Source organism: Pseudorca crassidens, chromosome 17 (genome assembly GCF_039906515.1).
Source record: "Pseudorca crassidens isolate mPseCra1 chromosome 17, mPseCra1.hap1, whole genome shotgun sequence".
In the NCBI taxonomy this organism is placed as follows: domain Eukaryota; kingdom Metazoa; phylum Chordata; class Mammalia; order Artiodactyla; family Delphinidae; genus Pseudorca; species Pseudorca crassidens.
Genome location: NC_090312.1, coordinates 37526752 through 37550884, shown reverse-complemented (window position 1 = coordinate 37550884; position 24133 = coordinate 37526752). Strand labels below are relative to the sequence as shown.

The 24133-nt window shown below is 41.6% G+C and overlaps 1 protein-coding gene across 8 annotated transcripts in view; it reads left to right on the top strand.

Moving 5' to 3' along the window:
* Positions 1 to 24133, top strand: part of VPS13B (vacuolar protein sorting 13 homolog B) — a 798169-nt gene that overhangs the window by 754807 nt on the left and 19229 nt on the right. For all 8 annotated transcript variants that reach the window (XM_067711645.1, XM_067711646.1, XM_067711647.1 and 5 more), the window contains exons 53-56: positions 2783 to 2910; positions 3108 to 3307; positions 17986 to 18104; positions 22021 to 22826. In XM_067711645.1, the coding sequence (XP_067567746.1) occupies positions 2783 to 2910; positions 3108 to 3307; positions 17986 to 18104; positions 22021 to 22826 (1253 nt within the window). The remainder of the gene's footprint in view (positions 1 to 2782; positions 2911 to 3107; positions 3308 to 17985; positions 18105 to 22020; positions 22827 to 24133) is intronic.

Here is a 24133-nt window from a genome sequence, read left to right as displayed (position 1 = left end):
AAGGCTCTGTTCCCTACACACATCCCTTCTTCTTTCACAACACTCACAAACATCCATGATTTTATAAACACTTTTCACCCCTAACTCGAGAGGAATGTTTGTCCTTATCTTCTGGTTGGAGAAGTTAAGTGTGGTGAGTTTTTTTATTTTTAATTAAAACAAACTTGGGACTTCGGCGCAGTGGTTAAGAATCCGCCTGCCAATGCAGGGGACACGGGTTCGAGCCCTGGTTCGGAAAGATCCCACATGCCGCGGAGCAACTAAGCCCGTGCACCACAACTACTGAGCCTGCGCTCTAGAGCCCATGAGACACAACTACTGAGCCCGTGTGCCACAACTACTGAGCCTGCACTCTAGAGCTCACGAGCCACAACTACTGAGCCCATGTGCCACAGCTACTGAAGCCCGCACGCCTAGAGCCTGTGCTCCGGAACAAGAGAAGCCACCGTAATGAGAAGCCCGCGCACTGCAAAGAAGAGTAGGCCCCGCTTGCTGCAACTAGAGAAGGCCCGTGTGCAGCAACGAAGACCCAATGCAGCCAGAAATAAATAATAAATAAATAAATTTATTAAAAAAAAACTTATTGTTTCCAAAGCGGGGTGGGGGGAGGGATAAATTAGGAGGCTGGGAATTAACATATGCACACTACTATGTATAAAATAGATAACCAACAAGAACCTACTGTATAGCACAGGGAACTATACTCACCGTTATGTAATAACCTATAAGGGAAAAGAATCTGAAAAGAATATATGTATATAACTGAATTGCTGTGCTGTACGCCTGAAACTTACACAATATTGTAAATCAACCATACTTCAAAAAAAAAATTTTTAACATCTTTATTGGAGTATAATTGCTTTTCAATGGTGTGTTAGTTTCTGCTTTATAACAAAGTGAATCAGTTATACATATACATATGTTCCCATATCTCTTCCCTCTTGCGTCTCCCTCCCTCCCACCCTCCCTATCCCACCCCTCTAGGTGGTCACAAAGCACTGAGCTGATCTCCCTGTGCTATGCGGCTGCTTCCCACTAGCCATCTATTTTACATTTGGTAGTGTATATATGTCCATGCCACTCTCTCACTTCATCCCAGCTTACCCTTCTCCCTCCCCATATCCTCAAGTCCATTCTCTAGTAAGTGTTATTTTGAGATAATCATAGATTCACATACAGATATAGGAAATAATACAGAGAGGTCCCATGTATCCCTTACCCAATTCCCCTATCTTGCAAAACTCAACTATAATATCACAACTGGGATATTGGCGTTGATACAATCAACATATAGAACATTTCCATCAATTAAGTGTGGTAAGTTTAAAAAGGAAGTATTTTTGAAAGCAATGTGAACCTATGTATAGAAAACAAAACTTACTTTTAAAACTGAGAGACAAAATGTAAAATAAAACACTTAGAAATTAAGTTTAAAATTCTAAGATTTTATTAATATAATTTAAATTTTCATCTGTACATATTAAGCTAGATATTACATTGGAAGTGCCGTATTTCAGTCTTGACCCCAGCTCTTGGCTATCGGCAGAGCATTCTCTGTGGTTGGCTTGCCCAGCTCTTCCACAGGTAGGCTGGGAGAAGGACTTCGGTGCTAATGCAGAGACGGACGCTCAGAGAGTGTTCCATCTCTTCTCCTCCCCCCAGTCCAGCAGTGCACATGTCATGGTGTTAGTTATTAATATGATTTCCCCAAATACTAATCGACAGTTCACCTTGACATTTCAGACAAATATACAGGCTTTGGGAAGAACTCACACTGGCGAGCAGAATAGGTAATGAATGGGAAATCCTTCAGTGTGTCATTGACCCCTTATAATAAGTGGAAACTGAGGGCCACATTTGGCAAATATCTGATTTCTTTGATTAATTTCAACAATCGGCCCACAGAATTTAAGCTTCAGAGAGAATTTTTTGCCTGCTTTGTTATGAAATACTTTTTGGTAGTCTCTAGGTCTAAATTGGAGCCTTTCTCTCTGTCCATTGTAGAGGTCAGCCTGCGGCCACACAGCAGTTTCTCTGAGGCCAAATAGTAAATACAGCTTTGCTCTTCGTAATCAAAATGGAGATCCTGTAAAGCATGATGATTGGCAAAAATTGACAACAAACATTGAGCATACCTACCTTTAGAATTAAAAAAGAGCAAGTACCCAGATTCTCTAGTCGTCCTTCTAGAAGCACATCAACTCCTCCTTTGCCAAAATTTACCAAGCACTTTTGAGGAGGAAAAGCTAGCACAAGGATATCTGTAATTCTCTCCGAGTGGTAGGAGTTATGAGGGTTTTATTTTATTTATATTTTTAACTTAATTTTATTTTTTTAATTTTTATTTTATATTGGAGTATAGTTGATTAACAATGTTGTGTTAGTTTCAGGTGTACAGCAAAGTGATTCAGTTATACATATTCTTTTTCAAATTCTTTTCCCATTTAGGTTGTTACGGAATTGAGCAGTTCCCTGTGCTATACAGTAGGTCTTTGTTATCTGTTTTAAATATAGTAGTGTGTATATGATCGTTCACATTTTTTTGAACATTTTATGACAAAAATGTTTACTACTGTCAGAAAAAATTAGTAAACCTATCATTAGTGTTTGGCAGGTAATAGATAAGTGGATGCCCATCCATTCTCTGGAAAACATTTCCTCTGATGTATAAGAGAGAAGGTGTTATAGAGGTTCTGAATATTGCAGATCCAAATAAACATGTATCAGGAGAGAAAGCGTGCATTTTTTTCTAAACCATTTCTATCCTTTGATTCTGTTCTAGGGCTATAGCACTGACATATCAAGAGCACTTTGGAGTGACTTATTTAACCCTCTCAGAAGACCCTAGTCCTCGAATAATTTTCCACAACAGATGTCCAGTAACAGTACTTATAAAGGAAAATACTAAAGGTATATGTTATAGTATTGAATTTAAATAATACAAAACCTATATTTTTTCTGGAGGTTTTTGATTTCGTAGTTACCTGTGACCCTTAAATAAAAGTGAGCTTCTCTGAGAAGTTTCTCTTGCCCCATTACGTTTAGTATCCCCAAGTCTTTTTCTTCAAGGCCTAAGTCTGCATATGCCTTTCTTTTTTCAATTTTAGATATTCCAAAGTGTGAGGTTTATTGCAGAAGAATTCCTCCTGAGTGCTCAATTCATCATGAGCTGTATCATCAGCTTTCCAGTTATCCAGACTGCAGGACCAGAGACTTACTCCCCAGCCTCCTTTTGAGAGTAGAATTGCTGGAGGAAACGACGAGTGAGTGGAGCGACGCCATCGACATCAACAGTCAGGGAACGCAGGTCAGTGAGCCGCGAGGGTTCCTGCCAAAGCCCAAAGAAACAGTCCCTTTTTAAGGTTTTGGTGGTTGTCTGTTTCTAAACATAGTTTTCTAAATGCTGAATGTCTTGTCTCTGTGTGAGGGCACATGTGTATCCACTTTTACATCTTCAATGGGCTATAAATTCTCAAACCCAAGTATGTATCTCAAAGCATACTTTGCAACTGTTTATGAGAGGGGAGCACCAGTTACGCAAGCCCATCTTGGGTCTAAATCCAGGTCAAAAGTGAAATAAAATTGTTAACCTTCCTTACATGGAAGGTAATCTAACTGTCCAGATCTTAGGACAATTATATTGTCAACCCTAGATTAATCACCTCTTTTGAAAATTTGCTAAGTGTAAAATATACATATTAATCCTAGTAGTGCGTGAAACTTTGCAAATATAAGCACAGTTTTAAAAACCTGAACAGTTCAGATGTCCTGATTTGTCTCTGTCTTACTCTGGATGTTAGTGATAATATTTTTCTTGAAAATGGCACAGGAACCTAGCATTTCCTTTCTGCTCTACTTAAAATTTGCCATTTTTCAGTACAATTCAGTGTCATTAAATACATTCACAATGTTGTAAAACCATAACCACTATCTATTTCCAGAAATGTTTTGTCATCCTGAACACATACTCTAAACCCATAACTCCCCATTCTCCCCTCTCTCCCCAACTCCTGGTAATCTCTAATGTACTTTCTGTCTCTGAATCTGCCTACTCCAGGCATCTCATGTAAGTGGAATCATACAACATTTGTCCTTTTGTGTCTGGCTTATTTCACTTAGCATAATGTTTTCAAGGTTCATGCATGTTGTAGCATGTGTCAGAACTTCATTCCTTTTTATGGCTGAATAATATTGTGCTGAACTTTTTAAAAGTCCTTTCACATATATTAGTGCATTTGATCTTCACAACAGGCTTATGAAGTAGGTTCTACTGTAATGGTTACAGCACACATATTAAAGTTATAAATGTACTTACAGTGATAATAATGGTTATCATTTAATAAGTGCTTAATGTATGCTAGGCATTGTGCTAAGCACTTTACATTCATTCTTACTTAACCTTTGCAGCAGCCATACGAGACAGGGACTGTCACCTCCATGTTACAGAAGTGAAAACTGAGATCTCCAGAAGGAACATGGCCCAATTCCCATGTGTTACAAGGGAAGGGACTGGGATTTTATCCAGACCTGCCTGACTCCATAGCATGTGCTATGAATGCTACTTCCTTACCTGGAATTCCTTAACTGCCCTCTTCCCCAGTCCTGCTGGCACATTCTGTCTCATCTCTCAAGGGATTCTCTCCCTACACCCCTGTGAAGTCTCCTGCCCACCCCCATTTAATTGCATTCACTTCTGTAAATGATTTCCTACCAAGTCAAGATTCCTGGCAGTCAGACACCTGCCTTATTCATCCACAGCCTACAGCAGAATGCCTGCCAACACAATGAGATCTGAATACATATCATACAGATAAGTGAATGACTGAATGAATGAAAGAGAAGATGAGGTTACCAAGAGAGGTCTTATAAGGGAGGAGAAGAGGGTCCCAGGCCTAACCTTGGGGAACTCCAACATGTGAGTGTCATGCAGCAACAGACTGAGAAGGATCAGGAGAGTGGCTGGGCGAGAACCTGGGCAGAAACACGAAAGCCCCTGAGAGAGAGAGTTTACAGGATGGCAGGTGGTGGGAAGAGGGCAAGCAGGGTAGCCACTGGAAGTTACAGGTTCGGAGGGAGAGGAAGTGAGGGAGTGCAGGGACGGTGAGAAGTGTTCTTTCAAGAAGCGTGGCCGTGAAGCAGATGAGATCAGTGGGGAGGAAGCCCTTTATATACTGCAGGAAAGTAGTCAGTGGAGGAGACATGAAAACAGGAGCGAGGAATTGCCAGAGAGACAAGTCCAAAGCATGGGGAGTGTAATTCTACTTGAACAGAAGGGCCACGCCCTCTTCTCTGTTGGCAGAAAAGAGTTGGGGATGGGCACAGGTGTAGGTAGAGATCTCAGGAGGGATGGACTGGGAAATGGAGTGAAGTGATACCCACTGGCCTTAAGTTTATTATGAAGTGTGGAATGAAACATCTGCTGAGAGACAGAGGGAAACGGGTGGGGGCCTGGGGAGTGTAGCTGTGGAAACAGGTGAAGGACATGGCCGGGGACAGGTGCAAGAGGGGCCCCGCTCACCTGGGAGACCTGCATTTGTGGTTCCCCAAACTACTGAGGGGTGTGATCTCCATCCGCAGTGCTCATGTGATGAACAGTGAAAATCTGCTGGGTCTGTGCAGCCTCAGAAGACGTTCCCCGTCTCAGTAATTTACAAAATAAGTATCACCAGCTTCTCAAGGGTCCCTGAACTCCCCTGCATCGGTTTGAAGATGTTTGAAACCTTGCTTATATATGTCTAGGGAATTCTTTACAATAGGCATTCTGCCTGCCAAACCTTATTTTGGGGATTCCTGTTCACTCTAAATTTCCTCAAACCTTTGTAGTCAGGGACACTTCAAAGCTGAGAGGAGGTACTGTTTCCAACACCCTTATCATCCCTGGTCCGAGGACCCAGCAAAGTCTCATGTTCCCATTAATCTTTGAGGAGCTGTGTGCCATATGTCCCGCAGACCACGGTTTACTTCCTATTCTGGAGGAAGATTTGTTTCAGGCCCTCACTGGCATCTCCTCAGTAACACACCAGGGCATATAAATCACTGGGGAGCTTGGGGAGCTGTGTCCTCTGATGAAAGGAAGCAGCCCTTCTGTAGGAGGGAGCTTGTCTTCCAGGAGCCTTTCCTCAGCCCTGGGTCACAGGCACGTGATGTGAATTTCAAAGCTGACCTAAAAAAAGCAGAATTAAAAAAAAAAAAAGAAGAAGAATTAAAACACCATAAAAGCTCCATTATGCCCCAAGGAAGAAGACTCCTTTAGCTTTTGTCAGTCATAGAGATGCCCCTGCCTTGGTCATGTAAATAAGACCGTGTCATGTTGTATAATTTTGACATGGAATATGAGAAGGAATATGCAGACAGTAACTTTATGGTTACACAAAGAAGTACTCTTTGGATCAAGAGTTAACTAGAAGACCTGAGAGCGTGTCGGCCACAAAATCCTGATGGGGGTGGGTTTTCTGGGGCTGTGTCCCTGGCTCACACCTGGTTAGAAGACATCTCAGCCAGAGGCCCCGCAGTGGCAACTGGTGCTCTTATCCCTAATGACAGTGGGTGGGAGCCTGACTTCAGGGAGGAAAAATCTTCAGATTCTCAATAAGTAAGTGAACGTATGAAAAATAAGCTTATGTTGATAATTTTAAGTCATAATTTTGATCCTATCAGGGAAATACTTTAGAATCCTGTCACAGTGTATGGGATTTCAATTGCTCATAGTTCAAAACCTTATTTTCGTCAGTTAGGCAACCTTCTTTGGAAAAATTCAAAACAAAAAAAGGTACACAGAAAACATAGTAGTTACTTTTTTACTAATATAGACATTGAGAAACATTGCTTCAGTCGTTCAATCCACAGGACTTCTCGAGATTAAATATGTGCCAGACATTATAACCTGGTGCTGGGACTACATAAAATACAGTGAACAAACATGGAACACAGCCCTTTCCCTCAAGGAGACCATGTGTGGAGGAGATAGATGATAAGCAAGTAATCCCATGGGTCGTTGTACTGTTGTGAACTCTGGTAACAGCTCTGCAGGAGAGGCGGGTACAGGTGTGCTGTTATACGGCAGACTAATTTGAGAGGCCAAGGAGTGTGTCAGTGGGTAAGAGACCTGGCATCTATGCCTTAAAGGAGGAACAGGCATTAAGTATTAGACGAGAGAACGGGAGATTTTTCTTGGCAGAAAGAATAATGTGTTCAAAGCTTCGGTGCTCAGAGAGGGAACATCGGCCTTTCAGGGATCTAAATGCCAGTGTGGCCCTAGTGCCAGATGAAGGAAAAGGGGGTGAGAGAGGAGGCTAGTGAGGCAATTCAAGGCCAAACCTGGCAAGATGCTGTCGCTCGAATCAAGGATTTGGGGTTTTATCTTAAAAGCCACGGGAAGTGATTGAATTGTTTATGAAAAGCAATTTCTGAGCCAAAGAAGAACGAGCAGTTTGAACCCCAAAAGGCAGATTAAAATTATCTCTTTGCAGGTGAATTCTCTTCTACAAAGATACAGTAAATTCTCATGATCTTTGACTCTTTTTTTTTTTTAATTTATTTTATTTTTGGCTGTGTTGGGTCCTCGTTGCTGTGTGCGGGCTTTCTCTAGTTGTGGCGAGCAGGGGCTACTCTTCGTTGCGGTGCGTGGGCTTCTCATCGTGGTGGCTTCTCTTGTTGTGGAGCACGAACTCTAGGCGCGCGGGCTTCAGTAGTTGTGGCACATGGGCTCAGTAGTTGTGGCTCACGGGCTCTAGAGCACAGGCTCAGTAGTTGTGGCACACGGGCTTAGTTGCTCCTCGGCATGTGGGATCTTCCCAGACCAGGGCTCGAACCCGTGACCCCTGCATTGGCAGGCGGGTTCTTAACCACTGCACCACCAGGGAAGTCCTCATGATCTTTGACTCTTAACAGAAGTGTTTAGTGGGGTCAGCATCATTGCTGTTTTCTTCTCCTATAAGCTCTGTACCATTTACAAAGTGCTTTCACATCCAGTCTCCGTTCTTTCATTCATTTATTCAACCAACTTTTACTGAGGACCTATCAAGGGCCAAACCCTTTTCCCTGAATAATGTATAATTCCCACCTTCAAGGCACCTGCATAGCTAAATAAATGCAGTCGAATGTAGTAAGCCCTAAGATAGAGGCTTTGATCACTGCAAAAACTCTAAGATAGTCGGGGCAGTAATTTTGATGTTTATGTTACTGATGAGAGGATTGAGGCTTAAAAAGTAATCCACTAGATGGTTTATAATTAAGCAGCATCAGGCTGGAACCTGGGTCTGCTCACATGTGGCCCAGTCTCGTTTTTCCTATACCAAGCTAAGAGCACTGTCTGTCCTTTGGAGTCCTGCCCTGGCTACAAACATTTCCACCTGAAAGTCGATGAAAGCACAGGTTAGAAGAGGTTTTCTAATGTCCCCTTTTACCTAGAGCAAGAGTCCCTTCCATGACATCCCACCCTAGAAGATTCTGAGTGTCATAGTCATGGCTTATTCCAGCAGTGACTATGAGAAAGTTTCTGCTTATATCAAGCTGAAAACTATCCCTCTGTAGGATCCATTCATCCATCCTTGTTTAACCTGCTGAGGCATCACAGAGTATTTACTTCCCCTTTAATAGAGCAACGCTACAATCATTTGAAGGCAGCTTCAACATCTTCTCTAACCGTTCCCTTATCCAGGCCAAACGTTTCTGGTTCCTTGAATCATTCCTTCAGCAAGTGTGATTTCCAGACCCATCACCACAGTTACCCTGCCTGAACACACTAGTGTGTTATGTTCCCTTTTAAAAATCTGGCAGCCAGAATTATACATACTATTCCAAATGTGGTCTAACCAGCTATTACCTCCCTATGCTACATTAATAAATTAGAAGATTGAGTTAGCTTTTTATTAACGAGTTCAGACTGTTTGTTATTATTGAACTCGTGGTCAGCCACATCCCCCAGATCTTTATCATGTGACTTGCTGTACAGTTGACTTTTTTAACCGAACGACAGGACTTAACATTTACCCCCGGTAAATTAAATCTTGTTGCTATTGGCCTAATCCACTTGTTGAAATCACTTTAAAAAAAATTGTGATGCTGTCATCCAGCATATTTAAGTATCCCTAGTAGCTTTATGTCATCTATAGATGTGGTGAGCATGCATTCTACATGGTCATCCAAGTCATTAATAAATATGTTGAACAGGACAAGTCCAAGGTCAACATGCTGCAGTGAGTCACCAGACACTTCCCTAATGCATAGGTTCAATCAGCCACTAACACACCAAACTGTACTGTCATTTAGCCCTCATTTCTTAAATAAGAAAATGTGTCTAAAAGCACTTTTAAACTATACTGTATACGATATTTTTTATCTTGCTTGCAAGAATATCGTGAGACACTTTGGTAAATGCCTTGATGAGCCAGAACTCAAATGTGTAATCAGTCCATTTGGTGCAGATCAGACAGGGGTAACCCTGAGCACTAATGCTTAAAGGGCATGTAGTCATTTTCAGAGATATCATTAGCATCCATCCCAAAACGTTTACATAGAGAAGAAGTTGTCGATCCAAGTGAGAATCTGCCTTATAAAATGTGTGGTGCAGATGTTTTGGCTTCTTGCTTACTTCAGTCGCCTCCCTCGCCCCCCATATCAGGGCCAGAAGAGATATCAGCAAGTTGACACCCAATTGTAACGTCTGCCAAGTGTCTTGGTTGAGAGTCTCCTATGTGTTTACAGTTTGTTCTGGTTGAGTCACCATTGCTTCCCAAGATCCTCGGGAGTAGGGATTTCCCTAAAATATTTTTCAGTAAGTATACAGAAGGAAGAATTACACCCAGAATATCTGTTATTTTCTTCTCATCCTTATCCAGTCGTTCCTACCTTAGAAATTTCCCCCCTTCTTTTCCTCTCTGGGAGATCTAATTCATCTCCGAGCTTCAGCTACCATCTGTGTCACCCAGTCACTCCCAGGTCCCTGTCTCAGACACCCACATCCCTCCCGATCTCCAGCTCTGCGTTTCTGGCCACCCACCAGACATCTCTGCCTGAAAGACCTGCAGTCACCTCAAACCAGCGTCATCATCTGAAACCAATGGGATCATTTTCCATCCCCTGAGCCAGCTTCTCCTAGCGTCTCTGCTTCAGTTAATATCACCACCGTTTTTCCAGTATAAAAACCTTAAATAACATTGATATAAAGTTGTATTGAATGCCTGCTTTATGTCAAGCACTTTACACAAACATTGTCATTAGTCTGCATTGCATCTCTTACAGGTAGATGGTACCTGAAGGTCAGAGAGGTTAACTTGCACAGGGCAAGTGGACCTGGGATTCAATCCCACGACTGTCTAGCTTCCAAGCCTGTCTTTTTCTGCAGCATCCCAGTACCTTCCTTTCCCTCTCTTCCCCCATTCTTCCAGTAAGTCACGAAGTTCTGGCAGAAATTCCACAGAAGTGTCTCTGTATCTGCCCCTTCTCTCTGTGACCAGGGTCTACTTCAGGCCTTTTATTCATCACTTCTCTCCCAGATTTTAACAATAGCCCCTTAAAGGGTCTCTCTGTTGTCAGCCTTCCTATCCGCAAATCTGTCTCCACAGCTACCACCAGAGTGATTACTAAGACACAGAGTCCAGTGCAGAAAAGCCTCTTCAGTCCACTAGACTGCTTAAGACAAACCACTACCTGCAACCAAGCAGGCTACATCTTACTGCCTTATTCCCTCTGCAGGTTAGCGTTCAATCCCGTAGCATATGGGGAAATCTCTTCTTCCTTTCAAAGTCTAAATCTTGAAGTCTTCCATACTATGATTTTCCTTCCTAAGATATTCTTTTACAAACTATTTGATCTGGGGATATAAGTATATTTTTTCCTTCCCAAAATAGAGGGTGAATTGTTTTATAGATTTTTGCCAAAAGTCAGCAGAACAAATGCAATGCCTGATTACCATATCTTCAGATCTATTTGTGGAGGCTGAGACATCCCACAATCTGTCATAGACAAGCTGGAGACCCAGGAAAGCCATGGTGTAAATTCCAGTCCAATGGCAGGAGAAGATGAAATGAAATGTTCCAGCTCAAACAGTGAGGCAGGAAAAAAGGGGCAAATTCTTTCTTCCTCCACATTTTGTTCTATTCAGTGGATTGGATGATGCTCACCCACACTGGGGAGGGCAGTCTGCTGAATCCACTGATTCAAATGCTGATCTCCTCTGGAAACGCTCTCACCAACACATCCAGAAATCATGTTTTAATCTGGGCACCCGATGGCCAGAGTCAAGTTGACACAAAATTAACTATCAGAAAGGAAGTGCAAATGTGAGGTGGGAGCAAAATGAATCAGGTAAAAGAAAGACAACTGAAGAGGGATGAAGTCCAGCAAGTGTGCTGTGATGGGAATTGAGCCCAGTTATGGAGAGAATTAGTACAAATTGGAGGAGGGGGTGGCTTAAGGACTTTTAATAACAGGGATACCCGTTATGTAACTGAGCTGCAGTGCTGGATGCTTTATAACTGCCTCTTGATTATCCCTGGATTATTCCATATAGTCTATCAGGATAAAAAAGAGAGAAAGAATGGGAGAGAAAGGAAGAGAGGTAGACTTCCAAGAATACTTTCAGTTATTTCCTAGGCGTCACCTTGTAAATTACTCAGTAAAATTAAACTGGGGTAATTTTTTAAAATATTGTTTGTTGGATAAAAATATAGTAAATAATCATTTTAATAAAGATAACTGAATATGTAGAAAGCACAAGTTACGTTACACTGTTCCTTATTTGTAATTGTAGTAAAAGATAATGTACTAACTGGGAGGCAGGACCTAGGCCTCAGTGGTTTTCTTATAGCCACAGTGTGTAAGAGAAAGTCTTACTGATCTAAGTGCTCTAACACAGACACAAATGACAGAACATGGAGTATTCCCCAAATGTTTTGTGGTTACTATATGTTGCCTATAGCCTTCCACACACATACCCATACTACCAATGTGAAGTGAAGAAAGTAAAAAATAACTAAATGACAGCATCGATCAGGACTGACTAGCTTATTCTGCAGTAATAAACAACTCAAAAAAAAAGAGAAAAATCCCCTTGGCTTTCTATAAAAAAAAGTCAGTCTCTTAACTCATTCTTCCCCTCCCCACCCCAGAGCAGCTCTCCTCCCCAAGATTCTAACCAGTCACCACATCCCACTGGAAATCAGTACTTCTGAGTGATGCCCTCTTAGCCTGGATGTGGCTCCTTTTCATCTAGAGATGTATGAACTCATCGGCTCCCCTCTCCCCGCCAAAACACAGGACAGGATAACAGTAATAACTCCTGCACGCTGGAAAGAGGGAGAATGAGACACATACACAGCCTCTCACCCATAACACATCTGAAATTTTTCTGAGCACATATTGTGTGGGGTTTTATTCCTTGGAAACAAGGAATAGTCTTCAAGCCCTATCTCTGCTCATGGAAGAGCTCTTTTACCATTGTTCTTCCGGTCCCTGGATCTACCCTCAGAGATCCTCCTTGACCAACATCTGAAGTTGTATTGAGTCTCGAATAATCAATCACAGACTCCTTTAGTCTAGGTTCATGAGTTTATTAGGCAGTAGTAATTTCCCAGAAACTCAGTAGACTGCTTATCTGTTTGATTCCAGAGAATTCCACGTGCTAATAACCACATCCTTGGTCCTTTTAAAGACATATTTCTGTACTGTCTTGCTTCCTTATCTCTCTTTAGATTTAGGAGAGCTTCTGTGGCAAAGTTAAACTATTCATCTAAAATTTTTTTCTGAGTCACTTTAACAATTAAGAAGTTTTAACAGTGAGTTCTGATGGCTATACATAGCCCTAAGTCTGAGTATTAATCTGCCTTCATGTTCAAAGATCAAGTTTTATCTCTTACCGTTTGGGGTTAAAAGCATTACTGACTTTGCAAAGCCCTGAATTTCTGGAATCTCTTTATTCTCTTGAATTTCTATTTGCAAACTGGCCAGTTCTTTCCTGAGCTCATCGCTTCTTCATAATGAAACACATTGCCAGACACAGCCAGCAGCAGCCAGCACTCACTACTTATGTTTTGTTTTCAAACCTCATCTTCTCGAGCTACAAATCTATTAGGTTTATAATCTACCTCCCAAGTAATCTCAGACAAGTCTTACTAAGTGTCTTGCCACTTTGTAACGTGAATTCCCATTCTTGTAGCTTTCAATATCAATTCCTACTGCCTACCAGTAAGCCAAGGACTCAGATTTTAGGTTTTTGTTGGAACCCTGTTTCTATTACCAATATCTCCATCCATTAGTATAGGCTACATTATGCTGCCTGTCACAGTCCTGTTTACTTCTTGCTCATGCTACATGCCAGGGTTTGTCATCAGGGGCTCTGTTCTACATGGGCACTCAGGGACCCGGGTTGACAGAGGCCCCATCACCTTCTGTCTGGCTTATTGTAGCACACCACCCCCAAACCTAGAGGCTTGCAACAACGGTGATTCAGAGGGTTTGGTTGGGTGATTTTTCTGCGTGAGCCTGGGATCACTCACGCAGCTGCATTCAGGTAGAGGGCTGGCTATGGATGAGTTCAGCTGGGAAGTCTGGGCAGCTCTCTTACCACGTGGTCTTTCCTCCATAGGGAGGCTAAACCAGGCTTTCTCACATGGTTGGCAAGAGGGCAAACCCAAAAAGCAAGCCTTATCATGCTTCCTCTTGAAGGAAATGGACACAAAACTGTTGCCCTCATGAACTTATACAGAGACCATGATGGTTAACACCCTGAGAGGGAGAAACATTTTATACATCTCTGCCTTGGAACTTTTAGCTCTTATCTCATTATTTGTGTACTTGGCTTGTGTACTTGTGTACCCAGGCTGGGAGCAACTTGAGGGCATGATTTCTTCTCAGTGCCTACCGCAGTGAGGAGCTCCTTTAGGCTCACCTTAAATATCCAGTAATTGATTGAACGATTAAATGATCAAACCATTAGACCAAAACAAGAATTTATTTTAATTTCTGGGGGACCTGGCACTAATTCCTCTGGCACTTGGGTTCCCAGCTCTCTAATCCCTAGAGCTCACGTTGTACAAAATGCTTGGTGTTGCAGGTTATTTCTCTACATGTGAAAGGAGACAAGAGTAGGTACAAGAATTAAAGTCTGCGTTTCTTCCGTTCTAGTGATGAGTGAAAGGGACACCCAGCAATATTTCTGTCCAGGGTCCAGGTTTTTGGCTGGAAGTCGTACCTTAAAGGTTTAGGTTGATTTGCTTACTTTCAGAGTTCCCTGGGCAGTTAACAGAAACCATCAGCTTGCCTGAACCTTATCTTAGGAAGTACACGTATCCTCACTTCAAAACGCCTGCCGATTGCTTTGAGAATGAGCAGAGCAATAAGTACTTTCCTCTTCTGATCCCCTCCTTCCCTCCTTTGAGGGGTAGTAGTTCTGGTTTCTAACACTCTCTGCTAAAACCCTGGGGTATGCCCTGAAGTTATGGACAGTCCTTGAGAGGAAGGAATACACATGGGAGCACCGGACCTTAAAAAGGTTTGTGTCAAATGAATAATCCCATGTCTGTAAGCCTGGAAGAAAGCAGTTGACTTACTTTACATATCATACAAAATGATAGGTTTTATAAATGTGACTGTCTCTCAAAGAATATCTGTTTGTTTTAGATTCGTGAGCTGAGCCATTTTTTAGGTTGGCTGCATTCCACCTTTTATCATAGTCAAGTTCAGTTTTTATCTTGGAACAAAAAAGGGCAAACTCAGGATACAGAGTCTTTTGAAACAGATATTTTTGCAAAACAGTCCATTTGGGAAGTATATCCATAGAGAATACAAACTGACTCCACTCCTGCCCTCAAGAAGTTGAGAATCTGGTGATTGAGTCTATGGTATAAACCAGTGACTGTAATACAAGCAATAAGATTTGTGATCAAACAGAAGTATGGTTAAAGTGTTTTAGGAATGTAGGAGTAGGTATCAGTCTGAGGAAAGGAATGGAAAAATTAGAGAATACCTTCCTGGAATAAGGTGTCCTTACCCTATATGTGCAAAGATACACAGAATTTGGAAAGGATTTGCATGGGGGGACAGCACGTTGTCCGCACAGAGGGTGCTGAGGGGCATTCAGGGACCTAACTAAGCTAGAGCAGTGGCCATAGAATGAAAAAGAAGCCTAGGGCAGGAGTCGGCAGAGCAGGAGATGAAAGTAGGGAGGAGGCAGAGGTGACCTCCAGGTGCCCTGGATGCTCAGGATTTCTGAAGGAGGAGCCGTTGTACAAGAAAAAGCCCAGTAACCTTGAAGTCACTTCCAAGGGTGAGAATCACAGACTCCTGTGGTTCTGTGTACACTCTTTCTGGTACCTCTTCATTTGGTAAAAATTAGAACACATTCATTACATGCCAGGCAGATACCTAGCTTTGTTCCTTCATCCAGGAATTTTCAGTCTGTCTTCTTTTATTTGCGGTTCTAACAATAATAAAGGGTCTAGACTTGGACTGAATTGATATTGCAAATCATCAGTATCAACATTCCCAAACACAAGGAGGTTCTTGCCCTTACCCTCAGGTAATGCTCGCAGTGAACATGATGTTCTCAGAGTTGTTTTTCAAATAGTTCTGATTTCAAATATTTATCCATTTAAGCAACGTTGGTATTTAATTCTGAAAGGACATCCGTTCTGCTGGCCTGGCACCTGGCTTCTGAGATAGAACTTCTTTTTAAGTCTTAGTCCACCTTCTCATGGAAGAAAAATTAATTTTAACTCCAAGCAAATCAAGTTATCTGACATTCTAGTTACAAGTTATGTGAGGGACCTTGAGGGGACTATAGCATGTCTTTTTGGGTTTTCGGGTATGTTTTTGTGTCCCCAGCGTAAAAGGGCATCATTATGGTAGTAAGTCAAAACTCAAGAGCCTGAAAGTTTTTTGCACATTGCATTTCAATTCCTGTGTTTTAGGGGTTTTTTTTCCCACAGAGATTCATACGCACACATAAAGGTGGCCCATGGCTGGGCTCCAGCCCATACAGAGTTATTTGTCAATTCCAGAGAAGCAGAGAATGAAGACACTCATGCCCTCTCATCCATCTTTTTTTTTTTTTTTTCTATGAACCTTATAGCTGGATATTGAAAAATCTGGATTTGATTCTTTTTTTTTCATTTCAAGTCAGCTGAACAGCCTGTACACATGGATATAAAGAAATATAACCAGGAAGTGTTTGTGGTATTGAATCAGAACTTAAGACATTTGAAGCCTCTAAGAGTTTTATAGTGTCTGGCCTTACATTTAGGTCTTTAATCCATTTTGAGTTTATTTTTGTGTATGGTGTTTTAGGGAGTGTTCTAATTTCATTCTTTCACATGTAGCTGTCCAGTTTTCCCAGCACCCTTATTGAACAGGCTGTCTTTCCTCCATTGTATATTCTTGCCTCCATTGTCATAGATTAGGTGACCATAGGTGCATGGGTTTATCTCTGGGCTTTCTATCCTGTTCCATTGATCTATATTTCTGTTTTTGTGCCAGTACCATACTGACTTGATTACTGTAGATTTGTAGTATAGTCTGAAGTCAGGGAGCCTGATTCCTCCAGCTCCGTTTTTCTTTCTCAAGATTGCTTTGGCTATTAGGGGTCTTTTGTGTTTCCATACAAATTGTAAAATTTTTTGTTCTGTTTCTGTGAAAAAATGCCATTGGTAGTTTGATACAGATTGCATAAACATAGGCAGAACACTCTTTGACATAAATCGCAGCAAGATCTTTTTTGACCCTCCTAGAATAATGAAAATAAAAACAAAAGTAAGCAAATGGGACATAATGAAACTTAAAAGCTTTTGCACAGCAAAGGAAACCATAAACATGACGAAAAGACAGCCCTCAGAATGGGAGAAAGTATTTGCAAACGAAGCAACTGACAAAGGATTAATCTCCAAAATTTACAAGCAGCTCAATATCAAAACAACAAACAAAACAATCAAAAACTGGGCAGAAGACCTAAATAGACTTCTCCAAAGAGGACATACAGATGGCCAAGAAGCACATGAAAAGATGTGCAAAATCACTAATTATTAGAGAAATGCAAATCAAAACTACCATGAGGTGTCACCTCACACCAAAGTGACCATCATCAAAAAATCTACAAACAGTAAATGCTGGAGAGGGTGTGGAGAAAAGGGAACCCTCTTGCACTTTTAGTGGGAATGTAGATTTTGATACAACCACTGTGGTGAACAGTATGGAGGTTCCTTAAGAAACTAAAACTAGAACTACCAAATGATCCAGCAATCCCACTACTGGGCATATACCCAGAGAAAACCATAATTCAGAAAGACACATGCACCCCAGTGTTCATTGCAGCACTATTTACAGTAGCCAGGGTGTGGAAGCAACCTAAATGTCCATCAACAGAGGAATGGATAAAGAAGATGTGGTACATATATACAATGGAATATTACTTGGCCATAAAAAGGAACAAAATTGGGTCATTTGTAGAGACATGGATGGACCTAGAGTCTGTCATACAGAGTGAAGTAAGTCAGAAAGCGAAAAACAAATATCGTATATTAACGCATATATGTGGAATCTAGAAAAATGGTATAAATGATCTTATTGGCAAAGCAGAAACAGAGACACAGACATAGATAACAAATATACGTACACCAAGGGGGGAAAGAGGAGGGTGGGATGAATTGGGAGATGGGGATTGACATATATACACTATTGATACTATGTATAAAATGGATAACTAATGAGAATGTACTATATATAGCACTAATGAGAACATACTATATATAACACAGGGAACTCTAGTCAATGCTCTGATGTGACTTAAATTGGAAGGAAATCCAAAAAAGAGGGGATATATGTATACATATAGCTGATTCACTTTGCCGTACAGTAGAAACTAACACAACATTGTAAAGCAACTATACTCCAATAAAATTTTTTTAAAAAAAGGACATTTGAAGCCATTTCAATAAGAAACACAATAGTGTTTCTTACTGCTTTTCAATCTGATTTTGAGTATTCTTTTTGCAGGTTGTGTTCCTGACTGGCTTTGGCTGTGTGTATGTGGACACTGTCCATCAGTGTGGCACAGTCTTCATCACTGTGGCCCCAGAAGGAAAAGCTGGACCTATTTTAACTAATACCAACAGGTAGGCTTAATTAGTATCCCAGTATCAGCAGGGTATGTTTCCCGTTATAAAGTTGTAAACCTACTATTTGCCATTCTTTGTCATCCAAATATATACATTAAAGCTTTTGGTTAATTATTGTATAATCCATAAGGGTATGGTTATTAGCATTGAATTACACCCATAATAAGAAGCAATATATCATCTTCTCTGGGTACCCCTTCCAGTTCTTCTGTGGTGAGTTTAACAAGCTGATTTACAAACTAAGACATGCATCTTAGAATTATACATTATCATTAGCATGAAATGAAAATTAATACTTCTCTATCCACATGACCACCTAGTAATTAGTAATTAGACTTAGCTAACAGCAAAAATAAAGTCACCTCTTAGAGCCACATTTTCCCCCGTTCGACCTGAGTGTTGCCATCAGGTTTTACAAATATGAACCAGAGTTATTATCCTTAATTTAAAGGAACTCATATAATTCAGTAGGAATAATATGAAGGTAGTCCCTCCTTCCAAAAATTAAACAAGGGCAAACGACAGAAAATTCTAGGAAGAGGAAACACAAGTAATCAAAGAAATGCAAATTTAAATAAGATATTACTTACTGAATTAACAATGATGTTCCATCATATACAGTCCTAGTAAAAGTGTAAATTGTTACTATTTTCTGGAAAGCACTTTAGTAATATGTATCAAGAGCTTTAAAATCCCTCTGGCTTGGAAATTCCACTTTTAACAGTTTTAAGAGCTTGAGATAAGCAATAATTAGAGAAGTAGGAAAAGGTACGCAGAGAGATTTTATCACATTGCTAATTATAATGGCAAAATATTCAGAGTACAAACCCCATCAGCAGAGGAATAGATGATACATAAATGTACCATAAATGGTATATCCACAGAAAAGAGACTTACAGGATTTTAGTGGAAGAGAAAAATACATATGATGACTTAAATAAAGCAAACAGAATATAAAATTGAACATATAAATATCCTAGTTATGTGCACATACAAGTACATATATGCACACACATTCTCACACATACGCAAGGAAAACATTCCTAGAAATAACACTGAAAAGAAAAGAATCAAAACTGTTAATAGATGTGCGGTTATAAGTGATTATTTAATAATTTTCTGTATTTTAATTTTCTACACGGAGAATGTACTTTATAATCAGAAAATTTTTAATTTTTAAATTTTTATTTAAAATATGAAATAGTAATATCAACTTTTATACATTTAAGCTCCTTTTTTTAAATTTCCTTGCTTTTCATATATGGTTAAGAACTCATTAATTTGGACCTTGCCAAATTATCATTAATTTGAATTTATAATATTTCAAACAGGTTGGGTAGACTGTTTCCTTTGCCCAGTAGTGTTTGTTAAAAAATTAATAGTGTAACAAAACTGGAGACTAAATTTTGACTTGCATAACCCAAAATTTCAAGCCCACATGACAATTTCAGGAACTTTTTATCTAGGGCATTAGTAGGGCATTGTTTATGACAGTAGCAACAATCCATACATTCAGTGGTAGAAATAGGAAAGGAACCAAGTATTTGCTTGTATTTCCTTAATTCATTTGTTCAGCAAATATTTTTCAAGTGCTTACTGGATGCCGGTGCTATTGTAGGGATGAGGATATACTAGTGACCTAAAAGCCCCAAATCCCTGCTCCCGAGGAGATCACATTCTCATAGGTGGGGAAAGGGAGGACAGAGAATAAACATAATAAAAAAGGAAATTTTATGGTTCAGTAGAAAGTTGGAGTTCTGCAGAGATAAAAACAGAGCCTGGGAAGGACTAGTAGTACCTGGGCACAGGGACAGAGAGAGTGTAATTTTGAAAAATTGATGTAGGTAAGCCTCACCAAGAAGTTAACATTTGAGCAACTTGAAAGCAGCAAGGGGGTTAGTGATGTGGTCATCTGGGGTGAGCTTTCCAGACAAAGGGCACAGCCAGTTCAAAGGTCAGAAGCAGTGTGCCTGGCATATTGGAGGAGCACGGAACAGGCCAGTGCAGGCCAAGTGTAGAGGGTGAACAGGAAGGCACTAGTGCCTGGGGTCAGGGAGGGAAGAGCTAGAAGGAGGGGACACGTCGTGTAGGGCTTCATTTTAATTCTGAGTGAAACCAGGAATTCATTGGAGCTTTTTGAGCAGAGAAGTTACATGATGTGACCTAAATTTTTAGAAGACCATTGGCAGCTTTATTTTTTAAGTTTACCTAAGTATAGTTGATTTACAGTGTAACAGTGTTACAATGTTCATTTCTTCTGTACTGCCAAGTGACTCAGCTATACACATACATATTCTTTTTCATAGTCTTTTGCGTTATGGTTTGTCACAGAATATTGAATATAGTTCCCTGTGCTTTTGCACTAGACTATAGAGAAGCACAGGAGGAAGCAGGGAGACTGGTCAGGAGACTATTACAGTCATTCACACTAGAGGTGGTGATGGCTTAGGCTACACTGTCAGGGGAAGTGGTAAGAAATGGTCAGATTCGGGATGTATTTTAAGGAAAAGCCAATGGGATTTCTCTGACACATTGGATAAGGGTTGAAAATAGAGGCATCAAGGAGGACTCCAAAATTTTTGGTCTGAGCAGCTGGTAGGATGTGGTTGTCGTGAACTAAGATGAGAACGACTGCATGTGGGACTGGGGGTGAGATCAAGAGTTTGACTACAGACGTGACCACTTGAGATGTCTTTTGAGACCTGTAAGTCACTACTATGTGGATGGGCAGTTAGAAATACAAGATCAGAGTTCACAGGGAGTTCTAGGCTGAATATGTGACTTTGGAAGTCATCAGCATATAGATGCACATCAAATCATAGGCCTGGATGAAGATATCCAAGGGGAGTGAGTGGAGATGGGAAGAGAAGAGGACCAAGGGCTCAACACTGGGCACCTTAACTTTAAGAGGAGGGTGTCGCATAGGTGATGAGTGACCAGACATACAAGAGCTGAGAGCAGACATGCAAAGAAAGTTTTTCCAGAAGGAGGAAGTTATCGACCCTGTCAAATGCCACTGTAGGGTGAATGAGTCACAAACTAAATGCCATCATTTGATTTAGCCACATGGAAGTCCCTTGGGGGCCTTGACGAGACCTGCTTTGGTAGACTAGTGGGGACAAAGGCCTGCCTGGAGCACGGTTAAGAGAAAATGGAAAGTGAGGAATAGCAGACAAGGTGTATATGCTTTGGAGTTTTTATGTAAAGAGGATCAGGAAAATGAGTAATAGCTAGAGGGGGAGATAGAGTTACAAGAGGGATTTTTTTAAGGCAAGAGAAATAAGAGCATGTTTATAAGCTGCTAGTAGTGAAGAAAAAACGATATAGGAAAGGGGTGAATTTCTGGAGAGATGACCTTGATGGGAGTGAGAGCCCAGTGGTTGAGCTCACGTTAGAGGGGTTCGCGGAGATGGGAGCATGGGCAGCTCAGCTCTAAACGTGGCGGGGGGAGCAGAGCACATGGCCTAAGACGCTGGTAGCTGGGCTGTTGTGGTGTGGGTTCCTGGTGAGTTTTCTTCTGCTTGCTGTACTTTTCCAGTGTAAGGCATCTTGGTTATTTTATTATGACTTTCTGCTTTGTGATGATCATGACAGAGAATTAGTGCACAAAGAGCTAGTGGGATTTGAGAATAAAAAAATCTGGTGTTGATAAGGGAAACATGATACAGCAACACGACAAGAACTTGTAATAGTCCCTTTGGGAACATTTCCCAATACTGTTGGAGTATGACCGGCTCTGTCCAGACACGATGTACTGAAAGTTGAGTTCTTATTTGTTTCTTATGAGAATCTGATGGGACATCAGGAGGTGTTTAATAAGGCACTATCATTAAAAACTAAGACATTAAGGAGGAAAGGGAGGGAGGAAAAGAAAAGCAGAGGAGACTCGTGTTCTTTTCCCTTTCTCCTGTAGAACTCTGGAGAAGATTGTGACATTTAAAATGTCCATCACTCAGTTGAGCCTGGCGGTGCTTGATGACCTCACCCGCCACAGAGTATCATCTGAGCTCCTGAGACTCACACTGGACAACGTTTTTCTCCAAATAGCCCCGGTGGCTGGTCACGTCCCTGGGGAAGAGACGGCCACCGCCCTCTTTCACCTTTACTGTGTGGAGGTCTGCTGTAGGGACCTGCAGTTGGACAACCAGCTATATAACAAGTCCAATTTCCACTTCGCTGTCTTGGTCTGCCAGGGGGAGAAAACAGAATCTATTCAGTGTTCCAAGATGCAGAGTCTCGTTACGTCCAGCAAAGATTTGGAAGAATACAAGAAAAACTGTTTCATCAAACTTTGCCTCACCTTCACTGAGGGCAAGAGCTTCTTATCTGATATTAACGAGTTCAGTTTTGAATTGAAACCTGCCCGCTTATATGTGGAAGATACATTTGTGTACTACATCAAAACTTTGTTTGAGACCTACCTTCCTAGCAGCAGCCCAGCCGGTCACCCCACGGTCTTTGCAGATGGGAAACAGGTGTTGCCCGTGCAGGTCAGGCAGCACGCCAGGGCCCTGGTGCATCCTGTGAAGTTACGGAAGCTGGTGATACAGCCGGTGAATCTCCTCGTCAGCATCCACGCTTCCCTCAAGCTGTACATAGCCTCCGACCACACCCCGCTCTCCTTCTCAGTGTTTGAAAGAGGCCCCATCTTCACCACGGCCAGGCAGCTTGTCCACGCCCTGGCCATGCACTACGCCGCGGGGGCTCTCTTCAGAGCAGGTGAGGACACAGCCCAGGGGCCACGATGAGCTGGAACGTGAGCAGAAAGGAAAGGCTTTGGGGTGGACTTACTGACTTCAAGACATAGGGAAGCAGCTTGGTGGGAGGTGAAGAGCACAGCCTTTGCAGTTAGATAGTAATGGATTTGAATCCAGACTCTTCCACTGCTGGCTGTGAGGCCTTGGGCAAGTTATTGAACCTCCCACGTCTCAGTTTCCTCATCCATAAATGGGTTTTAAGATTTTTGACAGGAGAAAGTGAAAGTATGTAAAGTACCCAGAATTTTGGTTGGCACTTAATGAACACTCAAGCAGTAGTAGCTGTTATATTTGCTGTTATATATATAACAGAATTTTAATCCCATTTAGCAAATGCTTTTTCAGCTCCTTGCAGAAACAAGACTCTATGTTAGGGCACTAGTGCGGCCAGAAAAACCAGCCCAGGCCCTCAGGTCCTGGGCCTAAAAGAAGTCCAGTTCTGGGCTGTTAGCGTTCTTCATTACAGTCCATGAATAGCTCCAGATGAGAAATTCAGAGGATTTGTGTGCTCGTCAGAGGCATGAAGAGCCTTCTACCTACCCAGCGCAGCCCTGCCTGTCTAGACAGATGGCAAAGAGACGGCTGTAGGCATCTCAGCCTCTCCACAGACCTGAGGCCGGGGCGGGGGGAGTCCGCAGGGGGTGCTTTGAATATGTGTACAAAATGTTGCATGGGGAGCACTGTGCACTGAAGGTGCTTTGGAGACCAAGTTGTCTCCTGATACCCTATGGTAATTGGCTTCAGAACACGCTTTCTTGACCTAAGTTCACTCTAAAGTGGTTTCAGTCTGATAATCTGGCTCCTCGCGTTCCCATGCATTCAAGCAACTGACACCAAACAACCAGAGTGCGTCTTGCAGCCCCTTCTGGTAAAGAGCACGGAGGTCTTCCTTTCTGAAAGTAACAAAGGAGAGACCTTGGTAATGTTGTACTTGGTGGGTACATTCCCATATAAGGTAACGTTGTAGCAGTGACTGACCCAAAGTAGTTGCCCTACTGGTAAGATAGCATTTTCTCCATAATGGAATTCATAGAGTTAGAGCGCTACCCAGAGCTCTCAACTGAAAAGAACAAGATCAGGGAAGGTCCCTGCCTGGGAACTGTTGTTTTGATAGCTTGTACAACAATAAGAAAATATTTCCCTCTTGCTAAGATATTATTTAAAAATGAGCAGCTACGATTTCAAATTTAATAGACGGGTATATTGAAAACCTACTCTTTCAGGCAGTTTTTGTTTTTAACCTAAAGCATGCCTGTAGGTTACTGAACT